This window comes from Aethalodelphis obliquidens, unplaced genomic scaffold (assembly GCF_003676395.1).
Source record: "Aethalodelphis obliquidens isolate GAN/ISIS:26980383/991018 unplaced genomic scaffold, ASM367639v1 scaffold57, whole genome shotgun sequence".
NCBI classification, from domain to species: Eukaryota; Metazoa; Chordata; class Mammalia; order Artiodactyla; family Delphinidae; genus Aethalodelphis; species Aethalodelphis obliquidens.
In genome coordinates this window covers 9,597,607-9,615,891 of record NW_020838001.1, presented here as the reverse complement: position 1 = coordinate 9,615,891, position 18,285 = coordinate 9,597,607, and the positions used below count along the sequence as shown (strand labels likewise).

The window sequence follows — 18,285 nt, the reverse complement described above, 5'->3', positions numbered from 1 at the left end:
TATTGTTTCCCTTTCCCTAATAACTAAATATCACCCAATTCCACCCTCAAAATTCAGCGAAGTAATGCTCAGGGAAAGATAATGCCAGAAGAATACAGCCCAAGATAAGTGACTCTCATCACTGCTTAAGAACCACAAAATCAGCATTAAAAACTGAACAACTGGGCTTCCCTGGTGGCGCAGTGGTTGAGAATCTGCCTGCTAATGCAGGGGACACGGGTTCGAGCCCTGGTCTGGGAAGATCCCACATGCTGCGGAGCAACTAGGCCCGTGAGCCACAACTACTGAGCCTGCGCGCCTGGAGCCTGTGCTCCGCAACAAGAGAGGCCGAGACAGTGAGAGGCCCGCGCACTGTGATGAAGAGTGGCCCCTGCAACTAGAGAAAGCCCGCGCACAGAAACGAAGACCCAACACAGCAAAAATAAATAAATAATAATAAAAAAAAAAACAAAAAAAAACTGAACAACTAACTACAGGAATTCTTTTACAATTTTATAGCTAGCACTTTTGGAAAAAAATAAAGAGATTGGTTCAAGGAAGAATATTCAAAAGTACTATTTTACTTATAATTTGCAAAACATTTTGACTATCCTAAGAAATCGTGTTTTAAAAATACAAGTACATATCTATATATACGTGTTAAAAAAAAAGGTAAATGTGATATATGTATGGATGGATGCGTTTCCTGAGAACTAAGGGATGCCAATACTGGGTCAGAAGAAATTTCGGAGTTCTCCTCTGGTCCACTCTTGGTTTCTTGAGAGCTGGTTATAGGAGGCACAGCAGTTAAATGCTTAGCAAATACCTGGTGTGTAGTAAGTGCTCAATAAACGTTAGTTTGCTAAGAGAACAGAGTAGCTCCTTGGCCAGGCTCCACCTTTGCTACTTATCTGAGAGGAGAGTGTGTCATTTTCCTGCCGTGCCTGACTATTTTCATACTGATCCCTGGGCTAGAACCAACCTTTTTGTCTTTGTCTTCCTGCAAAGATGGATGAATGTGCCCCGCCCATTACTAGATTGCAGTACGGGATTCTGGTAGGATCAGAATCTAGAACAGGATCTTAATCACTGTGTGAGTCCAACCAAATCAACTAGACTAGCTGTGTGACCCAGGGCCAGCTGCTCACCCATTCTGTTGCTCAGCCTAACCAACCCTAAAATGATGACGCTAATAAGAGGTCCTGAACAGGGCCGATGGGGATGTTCAAAGAGTTAATGTGAGTGACACAGAGTAACTGTTCATTAGGTAGTGGGTATCATCACAAAAATTCACAAATAATTCCAAAAACCTGAATACACGAGTATCTTTAAAACTAGGACAAACAATGGCACCAACCCAAATTTCCATCAATCGATGAATTGATAAATGAAATGTGGTCTATCCACACAATGGAATATTATTTGGCCATAAAAAGGAATGCAGTAGTGATACACGCTACAACCTGGACGTACCTGGAAAACATTATGCTAAGTAAAAGAAGTCAGATACAAAAGATCCCATATGGTATGATTCCAATTATGTATTGATAAAATGCCCAGAATAGGCAAACTCACGGAGTCAGAAAGTAGATTAGTGGTTGCCAGGGGCTGGGAAGAGCGGGGATGGAAAGTGACTGCTAACGGGTACAGGGTTTCCTTCTGGAGTGATAAGAATGTTCTGCAGTTAGATGCTGGTAATGGGGCTTCCCTGGTGGCACAGTGGTTGGGAGTTCGCCTGCCGATGCAGGGGATACGGGTTCGTGCCCCGGTCTGGGAGGGTCCCACATGCCGCTGAGCCTGCGCGTCCGGAGCCTGTGCTCCGCAACGGGACAAGCCACAGCGGTGAGAGGCCCGTGTACCGCCAAAAAAAAAATAGATGCTGGTAATGGTTGCACAACTTTATGAATATACTAAAAATTACTAAATTATATTCTTTAAAAGAATATAAGTCTTTTTATGGCATTTGAATTATATCTCAGTATAATTCAATATAAAGCTGTTATAAAAAAACAAACTAGGCAAAACCAAGATAAGTAATTAACTTTCTGCCCAACCTGTCTCTTCTCCGTGTAGAATGAAAACTTCTCTTAACATTCCTCATGTCTTGGTTATAATCTCCCCATCCCCAGGGGCTGACATCTCCAATTAGGGGCCCATGGAAGAGCTTTAATTTGTTTTAAAATCAGAAGAAAAAAATTTTAATATAATCCAGTTTAGATTATATTAATCCTTGTGCCCACACAGTTGTAAAATGTAAGTTTCTCTCTCTCTCTCTCTCTCTCTCTCTCTCTCTCTCTCTCTCTCTATATATATATATATATATATATATATATATATAAAATTCTTTTCTGTGTGTGTTTAGGAATGGGCAAAAATGCCCCTAGTCCAGGACAGTGGCAGTGGGACCCTGCTGGCTCCCCACAATTCAATACTAAACCACAGCCTTTTCTCAGAGTTTGTTCTCTGGCTTGGGGACTCGTGGGCACCCTCTGTTGCTCTCATGATGCCAGGATGAAGTCGGAAGCACCAAGCTAAATGAGAAAACTAAACCAAAGGAAATGGAATGGGTACTCTTGCCTCTGTTCATTACCCACTAGCCGGACACTCAGCGCTGGGGGAAGGAGGGGTGAGGGAAGGAAGGAGGTAGGGACCTGGGCTCAAAAGCAAAGACCAGTGACCAGCAGAGTGAGCTTGGGCAAGTCACGTGACCTGTTTCTTGCTCTGTTTCCCCATGTCACTGAAAGTGCGGAAGAGCATTTTAAAGCGCGAAGGGTTGGTTTAAGCAAGACTTCACCGTCTCTGCAGGCTGTAGTCATGGGCCTTGCAGTTCCTGCCTGAGATTAGGCAGTCTCGCTGTGGACAGTCCCCTGGGTCAAATCTAGTTCCTCACACAGCCTCTTAAAGACAGGACAGTGTCACAGCAGTAAAGGAAACAGAAGGGCAGGGAAGAGAAGCTATCATCGTTTTTATTCCAGATCTTCAACTGAAATCTTTCCAGGAGATCCAATTCTGGCTGATGAACCGAAGATCAATTTCAGTTGTAAGCATTCAGTTTTTATTGCTCAGAGAATCCTTCTGAAGCCAAGAAAACAAACAAGACCCACCCAAGAAGTATCAATATAGAAACCCTGTTCCAGGACACAACTCTTGAATTCTTGGTTTCCCCAAGAAAACCCATGTAAAACTAGATGCTAGCAGGCTTATGTTTTGACCTCTTAGATCAAGCACCGCAGAATAATGTGGGACACAAAACTGAAATATTTTGGTGTGTATAAGAAGCTCAGAGCAGGGCTTCCCTGGTGGCGCAGTGGTTGAGAGTCCGCCTGCCGATGCAGGGCACACGGGTTCGTGCCCTGGTCCGGGAAGATCCCACATGCCGCGGAGCAGCTGGGCCCGTGAGCCATGGCCGCTGAGCCTGCGTGTCCGGAGCCTGTTCTCAGCAACGGGAGAGGGCACAACAGTGAGAGGCCCGCATACCGCAAAAAAAAAAAAAAAAAGCTCAGAGCACAGACAGTAACTCTGAACTCCCCAAATTACAGTGGTAAACTGACGTGCAACAAAACAGGCCTGTAACTCACATCTGGGGGTGGGCGTGGCAGGCACCCCAGCAAGGCCTGCCCAGTCCCACTTAACATTCCAGGGAGATCCAGGGGTGGGTGGGAGTAGAGGGGAAATGAATTCCGGCAAAGAAGCCCAGATTTAGCAAGTTGGGTGAAGGTCATGACTAGAGAAAACATGCTGATTAGAACGAGGGCAGGTGATCTGAGTGTTGGCTCCTGGTTTAAATATCACCTAATCGCTGTGTGACCCTGGGTGGATCTCTTACCTTTTCTGAGCCTCTGGTTTTTTACTGTGGTATTCCCCTTATTGTCTGGATCAGAAAAATAGCCAGAGTCCTAGATTTAAAATACAGATTCTCAGGTGTCCCACCCAGATGTGCTGTACTGGGATCTCCAAAGCTGGGCTGTAGCTGTGGGCATTTTTAACAAGTTTTTCAGGTGATTCTTAAACCAGGAAAGTTGGGAAATATCTTTTCTGCACAATGTGGGTAATAATAGTAATCCTCCCTCATGGGATGTTGGGAGGATTACATTATCAGGTAGAGCATTTAGCATTGTGTTGGCATATCCTGAGTCAATAAATGTTAGCTTTTTATCACTGAAAATCATTAGTACCATTTATTTAATAAATATTTGTTATGTACCTATTATGTGCAGGGTCCAGGGCAAGGGCTGGCAAACTACGGTCCAACGCACTTGTTCTTATGTGGTCTGCGAGCCAAGAATGGTTTTCACATTTTTTTTTTAAATGGTTGGAAAAAAACAAAAGAAAAATAATAGTTTGTGCCACTTGGAAATTTTGTGAAGTTCAGATGTCAATATCCATAAATAAAGTTTTATCAGAACACAGCTACACCCACTCCTTTACTATTGTCTCTGGCTACTTTCATGCTGTAATAGCAGAGGTGAAGAGCTGCAATAAAGACCATGTGGCCCACAGAGCTGAAAAATATTGAATATATTCTACCTGGTCCTTTTTAAAAAAGGAAATAAATAAAATTATTTATTTATTTATTTTTTCTTTATTTTTGGCTATGTTGGGTCTTCACTGCTGTGCACGGGCCTTCTCTAGTTGCAGCAGGTGGAGGCTACTCTTCGTTGCGGTGCGTGGGCTTCTCATTGCAGTGGCTTCTCTTGTGGCGGAGCACAGGCTCTAGGTGCACGGGCTTCAGTAGTTGTGGCACGTGGGCTCAGTAGTTGTGGCACGTGGGCTCTAGAGCACAGGCTCAGTAGTTGTGGCACACGGGCTTAGTTGCTGCGCGGCATCTACCTGGTCCTTTACCGAAGAAGTTTGCTGAACCCTGCTCCAGGGCAAGGGCCTTCAATTGGGGTTCTTGTATTTGGGGAATATACAAAGATTTCTCAAGAGGTGTATGGGCATGATTGAGGAAATCAATTCTCAGATCCTCAACTTTGATGTGTACTTTTCCCTAAAACTGATCATCTAAGAGTACACCCAGAAGGTGACTCATGGTGCCGAGGCTGAGAAAGTAATTGGTCCATGACTGGGAAAGAAATCCCAGGTGGTTTTCATTTCTTTGCTTTTAACGAAATTGACCCAAATAATTATGATTGATCATTGTATGATTTTCTGGCATTTATCTCAGAAGGAATTAAAATAATTGAGAAGCATTGCATTACACTTTCTATGTCTCTATCCTTATTTATGCGAATGAGACGTCTCAGCATTTACATCAATAAAAAAAGAAAATTGGGACTATAACTGAAAGAGAGCTGTATCTCATTCTAGCAGTTGGTAAAAAAAATTTTTTTTTTTAAGTAATATCATCACAGATATATAAACTGATTAAAAACTAGGCCTATCAAACTCATTAAGATATATTCTTGCTTATTTTAATTATTTATCAAAAATGTGTAATATATTCATGTAGTTTACAACATAACAACAACAAAAAGTTGTTTTGAATGATAATTTGATGTAAAAGAAATGTTTAAAGCTTGGAGCCCTACAGTCAAAGGGAATAAAAATGTGTTTCAATTTATAGAACTATAATTTTGTTGCTGAGTAGTGGGATGAAATGAACAACAAAAATTTTTCAAGATTAGTAATGTTTGCCGTTTTCAGTCCCCTCCCTCTGTTCTGGAAATTTCAGAGATGGGTTCTCTCAACCTGACCTGGCTGAGGTAAGAGACCTCCCAACTTTTTTTCCTGGCAACACTACCATTTTGTCTCAACTTTGCTGGTCGCTGGATCTAGGGCATTCAAGAAATGGATCAGATCAGTATCAAACTTCTCATCTCCACGAGAACAGAATTTAAAGATTACTGAAGAGAAAAGAATCCGCTGTGCAAAGGTATCATCCATCTGCTGGGGCCAAAGAAATACCAGCTTATGTGCCCTTTCTACGGAATATACTCAAGAAATTAATGGAATAAGGATAAACTCAGAGTAAAGATGTGAAATACGGGAAGAAGAGTTTAAGAAATTATGGTGAACAACGAATGTTGTAATCTTTGGTTAAATCTCAGTTGATGTGGTCATTTGGGAATTGGAACATAAGAGACATACTGTAGGGCAAGACTTAACAAAAGCCTGGAAGTAAACTCACAAGCTACCTCAGCAACACCCAGGATTTGGAGAGAGGGGTTGTAGAAAGAGATGTGGCCCAACGGCCTCCTCTTGTGAGGAGGAGACTTCTTAATGAAAGGTTTGGGCCTAGTTGATATTTATATCTGATATAGCAACAGAGGAATCGATTTAAAAATAATCGCTAGAGTTTAGAAAGTAACTATTAGCAGAATGGAAACATATAAGAACTTTCAAGAACATAGTGAAAAGTTAGAAAAGAAAAAGGAGAAAATTACAAAGTTTAATAAATAGTAAATATTAAATACGACAGAAATGAATAATACCAAGTATACGTTACTACGAGAAATGCAAACAGTTTGACTTCTCCAACCAAAGACAAAGACATGCTATTACAGGAAGATATTAAACCACTGAATGGGAAAGATAAACCAAGCAAATGTAATAAAATATAAAATAAGACTTAGAATACTGTTATTAAATAAAGTGTAATTTAAGGCCCAAAGCTATTAAATAGAAAGATCAGGCATGTACTAAAGGGTAAAATGTAAAATTGACAAAGAACACACACATGATAGCCACAAACTCACATGCATCAAACGACATATGACAAAGTATAATAAAATGAAACACAGTAATACAAGAAAAGCACGATAAAAAAACACAGCCACAGTAAGAGGCTTAAAAATACTTCTTTCAAAGTTTATCAAGCAGACGAAAACTGAGAGAATCTGAATAACAAAGTCAACATACTTGATTCATAGATCTCCTCAAACGTTTACAAAACTTGGTCATGTACATGGCTATAAAGAAAACTAATAAATTACAAAAAGCGCGTATTTTACAGGTCATATTCTCAGATCAAAACTCATTAATATCAGAAACCAAAAATGAAAATATAGTTTCACAAACTGTAACTACTTGAAAAATAAGACATAAACCTTTATATAACTCTTGGGTTTTATCCCCCTGACTTCCGGAACAAACCAACCAACCCTAAAACTGAAATAACGAAGTATCTAGAAATTTACGAAAGAAGGACACTTCATATAAAAATCTATAGGGATATGGATGTCATGAAAATTTCTGAAAGACTTGGAAATTGGCAAAAAAGACTACTGGTTGTCCCGTCATATCCCAGCTCTGGGTTATCTAATCGTATAGCGGTCAATGCCTTTTAGCGTTTTTGAGCTATTTTACAACTTTGTGAGTTACAGAAACATATCATAATGCAAAAAACATATAAGAATGTAAACACACCTTGTGGGTGGAATGCAACTGATGGTTGCCCTGTAGACCCCAACCAGTTTTGCATCTGTCTGTAAGTTTCTTTCAGCATTCCTGATTGCCTGTGTAAGCATTCATTGAATTCCCCTTCAAACCTGTTGTAACAACTTACTGATTTCCTCATTAATTAATGAATTAGATAAAATTGCTAACACATGCTCATTTTATATTTGTATGGCAGTCATGATTTAACTTTGAAAAAAATGATCTTTTAACATAGGTGAAGTCATACTGGAAAATACACAGCTTTAAATACTTCCCCATTATTAAAGGCTGAAAATAAGTGAACTTAACACAGGAAATTAGACTAACAAAATAAACGGAAAGAAAAGCAGGGGAAAGAATTAATAAAGATAATGCTGAAATAAAGATACATGCTGAAATGAATAAAATGGAGGAGTAGAGAGAGAATAAATAAAAGCAAAAGCTTTACTTTTACATAAATGACAAAACAGATAAACTCCTGGCAAACTACCTAAGGAGAAGACTGAAAATACAAATAAAACACAACCCACCCCAAACTCCCCTAAAACCACCGCCCCCCGCAAAAAGTAACAAGAGCACTGTTAGATCAAAAAAAAAAGCCAAAGAGTCTAAAACAATTTTAGGAGAATGTTAAGTGGAATTACAGAGCAAAATGAATGATTTTTTCTTTTGCAAAGTATGTATTACCAAAATTTATCAGGTTGAGACATAAAGTCCAAATAGACCATTAATTACAGAAAAAAATGTAAAGTTTGTTAAGAATGTACAATGAAAAAGGGTATCAGCCCAGAAAATAAACAGATAATTCCTGAAATAACAAACTATTGCTGGTCACTGAAAAAGGAGGAAAGAGCCTCAATTTATTTTCAGAGAAACATAACCTAAAACAAACAAACAAGCAAAGTCAGAGAACAAAGAAGAAAACCAGCATTCAACTGCACTTACACATACGGTTATAAAAATTTCAAGGAAAATATTAGTAAATGAAATCTAGGAATGTATTAGAAGAATAATCCAACATGACCTAGACGGTTTGTTTCAGGAATGCAAAAGGCTTCAGTACCAGGCTATGTCCTACACTAATTCACATATCAACATATGTAAGTACAAAACCCAAATATTTATGTCAAGAGATAGTTAAGAGATATTTGACAATAATCAGCAACCCACCTTGATAAAAACTCTGAAAATGGGAGAAGAAAATGACTAAGTACTATAAAAACTGCCACCCAAGGAATAGCATATATTATATTAAATTGGGAAATTCTAAAGCCATTCAAGTTAAAATCAGAGATGCCACAGGGATGCCAGCTGTTTCAACATTGTTTGGAGGTTCTGACTAATACAATAGGACAAGACTGCAAAATAAGTAGTATAAGTATTGCAAGGGACGAGAAAAAAACACCTGGGAATGAGGTGACTATACCACAACCATCATGTCATATTTATCAGCGACCAAGAGTTTCTAATAAATACTGTCAATGAATAAAAATTTTTTTCTAAGGTAGTACAATATAGACAAATATACCAAATATAGCTATTCCCTATGCTTGCAACAAATAATTATTTTAACACAAAAAATCCTATTTACAGTTACAATAGAATTCAAAACAACAAGAAAATACAGGCCCTATTTAATAAGAATAGACTGTATATGAAGAAAACTATATATTACAACAGGGTTTAAAAAACAGTTTTTGGGTGGAAGATTTAACATTTACTTTTTATTTTTTTGGCTGCGCTGTGTGGCACGTGGGATCTTAGTTCCCCAGCCAGGGATCAACCCCGTGCCCGCTGCAGTGGAAGTGTGCAGTCTTAACCACTGGACTGCCAGGGAAGTCCCAGATTTAACAGTTTTTAAAGTCATTCTTTTCATGAGTTCATGTAACCATACAGATACGATTCTAATACAAATCCTCAAAAGGTTTACTTTTTATGGGGGGAGGGGTAATGGACAAAATGAAGTTCGTTTAGAAATATGAATAGTTAAGAATTGCTAAGAAAATTTTGGAAAATAATAGCTACGGGGAGGCTTTGCAAGTCTAAAAGATACTAAGGATTACCTTAATGCTAATATAATCAAATGTGTAATGTTGGCAACCCAGAGAAGTATAAGGATCAGTGAGACAAAACGGAGATTCTAGAGATAGAGCCAAGTATATTTGGGAACTTCATCTAAAGGTGAAATTAAGATTTCAGTTCCAAGGAAAATAATATTTTGTTTAACACATGGTCCTGGTTATAATTGGGCAGCTAAACTCCTATACCATACACACATAAATATGAATTCTGGCTGCAGAAACTGAAAACAAATAATGAAAATATTAAAGAAAAAAACCTCAGGGGAAGGGAGGACTTTCTTAGAAAATACAGGAGCCACAAATAAAGCACTAGAAGAATCTGACTGCATACAAAATGATTATTTTTAGATGGAAATAGCACCATGAGGAAAGTCAAAAGACAAAGGATAGGAGGGGAGAAAACTCAGCACCATTTGACAGACATGGGGTTCACATCCCCAGGTGCCCAGCAACCCAAGGAAAAAAATAAGAGTATGAGTTTAAAGTTCATAGATAAGAAAAATGCAAATAATCAACAAGTCTATGCAGAGGTGTCACAGAGATGCAGATCAAAACACCAGCTCAGGAAACGCACAAAGACCAGATTACCATTTTCACACATCAGACCTACAAAACTTCAAAAGATGGATAACAAGATTCGTGATAGCTGGAGCCCGCACCACCAGCACCACCAACGAGACTATCGTTTTGAAAAACTCATCTGAATCTATGCAAGTACAAACTACAGAAACTCATTGAAACGCACTTTGGGGACTCTAACCTACAGAAAGAAAAGAAAGCACAACTGAATAAGAGGAACTACGTAGGATGTTTACTGTGGCAGTTTGTAATGGCAAACACACCCCCAAACAACCAAAATACCCATGAAGATGGAGATGGGTGAATAAAGCATGGTGCTTATAACATGGTAAGTCATAGTCTACCATTTGCTTAAAAAAAAAGGCATAGCTGTACTGACACACAGTACTGTTAATAAATGGAATAATAAGGGCAAGGTAGAGAGAAATGTACATAGTGTGATACAATTACTATAAAAATAAGGGAAAGCCTTTTCTAGGTTATCTTTTAAGTTGGTATGAACACAGAGACCTTACTTACCTTGGGTGGAATGAGAATAGGCTGGAGATTATTGGCTTGGTTTTTGTACAATTCTCTATATAGTTTATCACAAGGAACAAGTTTTGCTGTTGTAGTTCGTTAAAAAAATCCAAATACGCATGTGTGTGTATATGCATTATACGTATCTATGGAGGGCAGCAGTTCCGTGGAGATATAATGATATAAAGAGAAATATAGTATATAAAAAGAAAATAGTATGCTCAATTCAACCCCAACTCTGTAACTGGAGTAGAAAACATACATACGGGACTCCCCTGGTGGTCCAGTGGTAAAGAATTCACCTTCCAATGCAGGGAACGCAGGTTCAATCCCTGGTGCGAGAACTAAGATCCCACACGCCGTGGGGCAACTGAGCCTGCGTGCCATGACTACTGAGCTCGTACGCCTCAATGAGAGAGCCCGTGTGCCACAACTAGAGAGAGAAAACCTGCACGCCACAACTAGAGAGAAGCCTGCACGTCACAACTAGAAGGAAGCCCACGTGCCACAACAAAGAGCCCGCAGCACAATGAAAGATCCCACATGCCGCAACTAAGACCTGATGCAGCCATAAATAAATAAGTAAATAAAATAAATTTTAAAAATAGAAAACATACACAAGCATAGAAAAAAAAGATTTGAAGGGAGTCCATTAAAATGGTCACAATTTTTACACCTGGATAGTAAAATTATTAGTGACTTTTAAATTTTTCTTAATATACATACAGATGGTCCCCAACTTACGATGGCTCAACTTAACAATTTTTTGACTTTACGATGGTACAAAAGCAATACACATTCAATAGAATCATACTTCGAATTTTGATCTTTTCCTGGGCTAGCACTACGTGGTCTGATTCTTTCTCCCGATGCTGGGCAGTGGCAGTGAGTCGGCCATGGGATCACGAAGGTGAACAACTGATACACTTACAATCATTCTGTACCCCTCCAATCTGTGTTTTTCACTTTCTGTATTCATAAATTACATGACCTATTCAATATTCTCTTCTAAAATAGGCAGATTTTGCCCAACTGTTGGCTAATGTAAATGTTCTGAGCACATTTAAGGTAGGTGAGGCTAAGCTATGATGCTTGGTAGGTTAGCTGTATTAAATGCATTTTCAACTTAATGATATTTTCAGCTTACAATGGGTTTATCAGGACATAACCCGTTCGTACGTCGAGGAAGATCTATAACGTGTTTCCCATATTTTTTATCTTGAATACACATTACATTTATAATCAGGAAAAAAATCATTTAAAAGTTGAAACTAGGGGCACACTGGGAAAAAAGATGTAGAACACAGGTTCATGACAATAGAAGTTTCCCAGGTAAAATCCAATGGCTGAATAGTTTCCTAAAGCACTGCAAGCAGTAATTCTAAAGTGATAAAATACTAACAGAGTAAGCTGCAAGCTTGTTTGATTTCTTACCAAACCATAGTTATGACGCATTATCATCACTGCTGATACAAAAATCATTTCTGGTGAAGAAGGATCAAAAATGAAAAGAAAGAAGACAAAGCCCAGCTTGAGGATATATATATATATATGTATGTGTTTTCTTTTTTTTCTTGGCCACGCTGCGCAGCATGTGGGATCTTAGTTCCCCGACCAGGGATGGAACCCGCGTCCCCTGCATTGGAAGCACCGCGTCTTAACCACTGGATCACTGGGGAAGTCCCTGTATGTGTATCCTAAGGGATGCTGACTTTCTATTTCCAACAGGCAATTCTCAAGGTTTTCAGCATCACCATTTTCCATATTTCCTTAGTTTGTTATTACCAAAAAAAGGGGGGGAGGGAATAATATCTTAATGTAAAAGTGAATTGATATGCATGAGAATTTTAATAAGTTTGTGTGTTAGGGAATAAAATTAAAATGTTGATTACTCTGGTAAAAATGTATCTAAAGTGTTCTCACATTTTAAATATGCTTCTCTCACAAGAGTAACCTCCCCTCCTCACCAATCCTTGCTCATGCTCTGTGACAGCATGTTTCATTTATGCAGTGTTTATTAAGAGCCCACCCTGAGTTGAAGATAATGCTAGAAGCTGGAAATCAGAGATGAAGACCCAAATTCAGGTCTTTGGATCCAAGCACGGGTAATTTGAGATCGCTCTCTGGCGCCACCTACTGATTACACAGCATTTCAATTCAAAACAGACAAATTTGAAATTTCCCTCTCGTCAGTACAGCCCATGCTTTGGACCTAGGTGCTTTTCCAATCCCTCTCATCTGATCCCTGGGACTGCACGTATCTTACTATCTAAAACAATGCCATCCTAGAAAACTGTCCTAAAGGTTAATATTATAATTAACCTAAACTAAAGGTTAATTATATCGGCATCTAAACAGAAACGTCAGGTTTGTCACTGAAGTTTCAAAATAAAAATGATCGTTGGGTCACCTTAGGCACCACACATATTTGACTGTGAAGAAGGTAAGGCATTTATATGCTATTTATGAGAGAGGACTAAGAAGCTTTGCTTCTTCAAGTTCTCTTTAATTAGATAATTCAAACCCCAATAACCCAAATCATACTGTGACTCTGAAGAATCACTAACATTTGTTATGTTTTAATGATGCATCAATTTATGAGGAAACCGTTCCTTTTTTCCCCTCATTTACGCTACACTTTTTTCTTTGTGATCAAAAATCCATGTAACATTATGTAGAAAATGGTCCTTCATGCCGATAGATTTGTATCCATGTATTAAAACACTATTCCCCCAAACACGGGGGTATTTCAGGATGGGGTCTTAAGAGAGGCTGAGAAGCACCATCTACTACACAAATGTAATGAGGTGGAAAAAACCTTTATTAGAGTTTGCCAATCAAGTTGGAAGCAAACAAATGTATTCACGACTCAATTCACTTCATTCCAAGCCCTAATCGGGATCGTCTTGGTAGTATTTAAGATTCTACAGCACTTAGAACACCGCGATCCAGAGGTCTCACAACTATCGCAGCATAAAAAAATTTCAGTAAGCAGTATAAAATTACCATTTATTATGGGGGTGGGGTGTTTTCACAACAATCCTTAAAAACATTAAGGGCAAACCTCTCACAGAATTCCATTTCTGACTTCTTTTTTGGTCACTCCTTTTTCCCCCTTTCTTTTGTTTTATAAGCACTAGTCTGGTATGGAATCCGCCGGACAGAGCAAAGCTGGGTGGGCGCCTCCTTGGATGATGGAGTAAGTCTGCTTGGGTAGTTCTTGCTGAGAGGTGGTGGAGAATATGGGCGGAGCCGTGGTGGCCACGGCGATGTTCTGGCCTCCGTCGCTGACCACAGTCACTTCAGCGGTCCCCTCCTGAATCAGAGCGTTCAGGCCTTCGAAGTCAGTGCAAGTAATGCCCGAACTGGTGATGAAAGTCTGGTTGCCAGAGCCTTCCTGGGGGCCGCCCGGGGCCGTGGGGATGAGGGTCTGGTGCAAAGTGCCTCCGTCCGTCTGGTCGTGAGTGGTCAGCAGGACAGCCGGCTGGGGCATCGCCGCCGCCTCGCTCGGACACCCCGAGGAATGAGGAGGGGCGATCAGATTGACCTGGCGTAAGATCTGCAGCCGGCTGTTCCCGGGCAGTTCCTCTGGGTTCTGCGCCACCAAGGCGGGCTGTACGATGTTCACTGCGGCCGCCGCAGCCTGGACGATGGTGTTTGCCTGGGGCACCTGATGGCCAACGATGATTTTGACTCTGCCCTCGCTGAACTGGGGCACTTGGCTGGGCTGGAGGGGCACCTGGAGGTGCCCCACAGTGAGGGGCGCGGCGGGCTGCTTGCTGGGGTCGATCTGAAGCTGCAGGACGGTCACATCCGAGCTCTTATTCTCATTGTACTCACTGTGCTGCCGCTTGTGGCTGCGGAGCGAGTCCTCGCGCATGAAGGAGGCATCGCACCGATCACAGTGGAAAGTCTTCTTGGCGTCCAGCTTGGCCACCTGGCGGCTGCTCTGCCGGCCCGTGTCTTTCCTCTCCGAGGCCTCGGTCTTGACAACGTCGCCGTGGAACTTCTTCACGTGCTTGCTCAGGTTGCTGGGCTGCTTGGTGTCGAAGCTGCAGTAGCTGCACTTGAAGGGGCGGTCGGTGCAGTGGATGCGCTCGTGGATGCGCAGGGCGGCCTTGCTGGAACAGGAGTAGCTGCACTCGGAACATTTCTCGGGGTGCTCGGACTGGTGCACCCGGCTGTGCTTGCGGAGTGTGGCCTTGCTGTCCCCCAGGAAGTCGCAATGCGGACACTTGAAGTTGTTCCCGCTGTGCTTGATGCGGATGTGCGACTTGAGGTTCCCCTTCATGGTGCAGCGGACATTGCAGAACTCGCACTTGAAAGGCTTCTCCCCCGAGTGCACGCGCATGTGCCTTTTCAAGTCCGAGCTGATTTTGAACTTGGCGCTACAGAGCCAGCACTGGAAGGGGGCGTCCCCTGTCAACACAAGGTGAGTTTCGATAAGAACAGGCAGGCAACAACCATAGCGGATCCCCCCGAAGCACACACCAGAAAATCGCTTATACCAAGGCAGGCGGGTGGAGACCTTCTAACTGCAGCTCCTAGCAGCCCCTGGGAGAAAAAAAAAGAGGGGTCGGGGGCTTCTCTCCTTTTCCCAAACTTAAACCACCACCACCATTATAACACCCAGAAGAAAAACGGAGATTGAAAATCAAGCTATTTAACTGTCCCCAGTAAAAAAAAATAAGATTTGCGAATACACTTAGTATATCCTTGAAAACAATCAAGCTATCGTTCCTACGGTTATTGTGTTCACTCTGCTAGGGAACCATTCACAGTTGCATAATTTTGCATAATCCGTTGATTTTGGTTGAGTTACATGTTGTAACAGATTCAAGGGCACATTTTCAAATCAGTCAGCTCCATGCTCACTCATCAGAATATTCTTTTTACAATGATTGAAACGCCCAGCTTACACTTCATGCAGATTTTTATTAATAAAGACGTGTTTATTGCGCACAATTTATTTATCCCACATTGCCAGCTGCGCTCTTTACTTGTGAAGTTACAAAATCCAGCTGCTTGATTTTTTTTTTTTAATTCATGTTCGGTGAAAGATGAACAGGAAAAGCGAAATTGCAACATCTGAAAGGACATGATATTCCAAGTTTATTTCCTCAGTGAACGCTAAGTCCCAATCATCTGATAATTCAAGCAAATTGGTGACCCCGCCCATTGCAATATTGTTTAAGCAAGCGAAACAACAGCAGCTAAGGTTCTTCGGTGGCTTCCCGGACGGCAGGCGCCCTGCTGAGCATTCCACAAGAATGGTCTCACTTGATGATCCCGACATTCCCATGAGGTGGGTACTATTATCAATATTATTCCCAACACTACTGTACAAATGAGGAGGCTGAGGCCTGGAGCGACTCTATCACTTGTTTCCAGTCACTCGGTAGTACATGGCAGAGCTTGGATTCCAACCCAGGCTGATTCCAAAGCGGGTATTCTTTTTTTTTTTTCTTTGTAATTAAAAGACTTTACTTTTTTAGAGCAGTTTTAGGTTTGGGGAGATTATACAGAAAGTAAAGAGTTCCCATATGCTCGCTCCTTCTCTCCCCTGCACGTCGTTTCCCTATTATTAACATTTTGCATTAATGCAGTACATTTGTTACAACTGATGAACCAATATTAATAGATTATTATTAACTAAACTCCAGTTGACATGTGGATTTACTCTGTTTTGTATATTTCTATGGGTTTCAACAAATGTATACTATTACATATCTACCATTACAGTAGCATACAGGATAGTGTCACTTCTCTAAAGATGCCCTGTGCTACACCTATTCACCCCTAACCCCGCTCCCGGAACCCCTGAAATCTCTGATATTTTTAATTGTCTCTATAGTGCTACCCTTTCCAGAATGTCACATATTGGTTAACATCTTAGAGTATGTAGCCAAAGCTGGTATTCTTGGATGCTAGGTGATTATCTGTACATATGACCAATGTTTGCTTTCTTACCGTAAGCTCAAAAGAGTGGGATTGTGTTCTGGCTTTTTGGTATAAGACCTATAACATCACAATGAGCTGTTTAATAAATGCAATTAATGATGGAGCAAATTAAACAAGCTTCGAGAAAAGGAAGAAGCCCCAAACTAAACAATGCTTTGCATGACTAAATGCCACTGAGATCATTCACGTGAAACCTTAGAACAAGGAATGGTAAGCTATACACAGTGAGCCAAATCTAGCCCACAGCCTGTTTTTGTAAATAAAGTTTTATTGTAACACAGCCATGTCCATTTGTTGTGTGTTGTTTCTGGTTGCTTTCATGCTACAACTGGCAGAGGTGAGTAAACTGTGATAGACACTGTATGGCCCGCTAAGCCTAAAGTATATTTACTATCTGGCTCTTTATAGAAAAAGTTGGCTGACTTCTGTCTTAGAATGTTGCTCTCAACCTTTTTTATGCCACGGACCCCTTTCTGGCGGTTTAGTGAAACCCATGCACGCTTTCTCGGGGTAATGTTTAAATGCACAAAGTAAACTAAAATAAAAATCAAAAGGAATACAAAACACACTAATTATACTGAAAATTATTAAATAATTAAATTGTGATTTGGCAATGCGTGTGCATTAAGTAACAAGCTCTAGCGGTGGGTCTAGTGACGACACCAATTTCTAAATAGAGAAGAGTGTAAACGATGTTTTTTTTTTTTTTTTTTTTTTTTTTTTTTTGTAAACGATGTTTTGATCTATCAAAAACACATTATAAAAAGATCTGTGATTTCTACTGGCGACAAGTTCACATGCACTGTAATCAGACTGGATGCCTATTTTCATAACTGAAGGACACATCACATTTCAGTAAGATGAGTGAAAATGGAGATGTAATTTTTTTCCTCATCCAAGTTCAGGGCCCTCCTAAATTCTACTCATGGATCCCTGGGTGGAGGTGTCTGTGGACTCAGAGGAAGAATCACTGCTCTAGAATGTTCTGCTAGGTCTTCAGTTACATCACTGCCCAAATTAGTGACGATCTGTTTGCCTTTTTTTTTTTGTTTTTAAAGCAATTTAGCAGAGGTCAAACCCAGAAAAACCAGATAACCAGATCTCACAGCTGAGTCGCAGAGCTTAACAACACTTTTTGACGTGAAGGCAAAGGGTTTAAATCTTTTCATCATCATTATCTTCTTCTTTTTCCTTTTCACCACAGATTTATTTCTTAAATGAGGCAGACTGGTCAGTACCAGTGCCACTGGACCATAAGCTCCCCAAAGCTAATGACTACGTTCATTCCTGCCCACTACCTGACCCTCGCAGTGTCTGGTACCTGGTGAGGACTTAATGAATGTTGCTCTGTGAACAAGCAACTGATATATTTAAGCTGACAGATCTCTTGAGTTTAGGTTGCCACCGAGACAATATAGTCGATCAAAGCGATGGAAGGGTAAAGACAAAATCCTATTAATTTTACAATCTGTAAAATTTTACAAGTGCCACAGATTCATAAAAGGGAAATGAACATTCCATGGAGATACTGCATAAATGGCATACATTTAAATTTTTAGAAAATATACTTTTTCTAGACCAACTTAAAGATGCTATTATAAATGAAATGGTTAAGTTTACCCTCCTAAGTTAAGACGATTCTGAACAACTTCCCTAAATGAATCCTTCAGTGCCTCTAACTGAGGCTGAGGAGATTTCTGAAGAAAATCAGATGGGCGCCAGTTATGCCAATGTCTCAACTTGCTGTAGCAGATTAATGTCCCCAGACCTCCCCACCTCCTATCGC

General features: G+C 40.5%; 1 protein-coding gene across 5 annotated transcripts in view; it reads right to left on the bottom strand.

Moving 5' to 3' along the window:
• The window catches only part of ZFP64 (ZFP64 zinc finger protein), a 78,087-nt gene that overhangs the window by 34,879 nt on the left and 24,923 nt on the right, over positions 1–18,285 (bottom strand). For 3 of the 5 annotated variants that reach the window (XM_027086965.1, XM_027086966.1, XM_027086963.1), the window contains one exon: positions 13,531–14,957. The exons of 1 other annotated variant lie outside the window; for it this stretch is intronic. In XM_027086965.1, coding sequence (XP_026942766.1) covers positions 13,675–14,957 — 1,283 coding nt within the window. In that variant the 3' untranslated portion in view covers positions 13,531–13,674. Of the gene's footprint in view, positions 1–13,023; positions 14,958–18,285 lie in introns of those variants that run through there. One more of the 5 variants, XM_027086964.1, reaches the window with a different exon arrangement.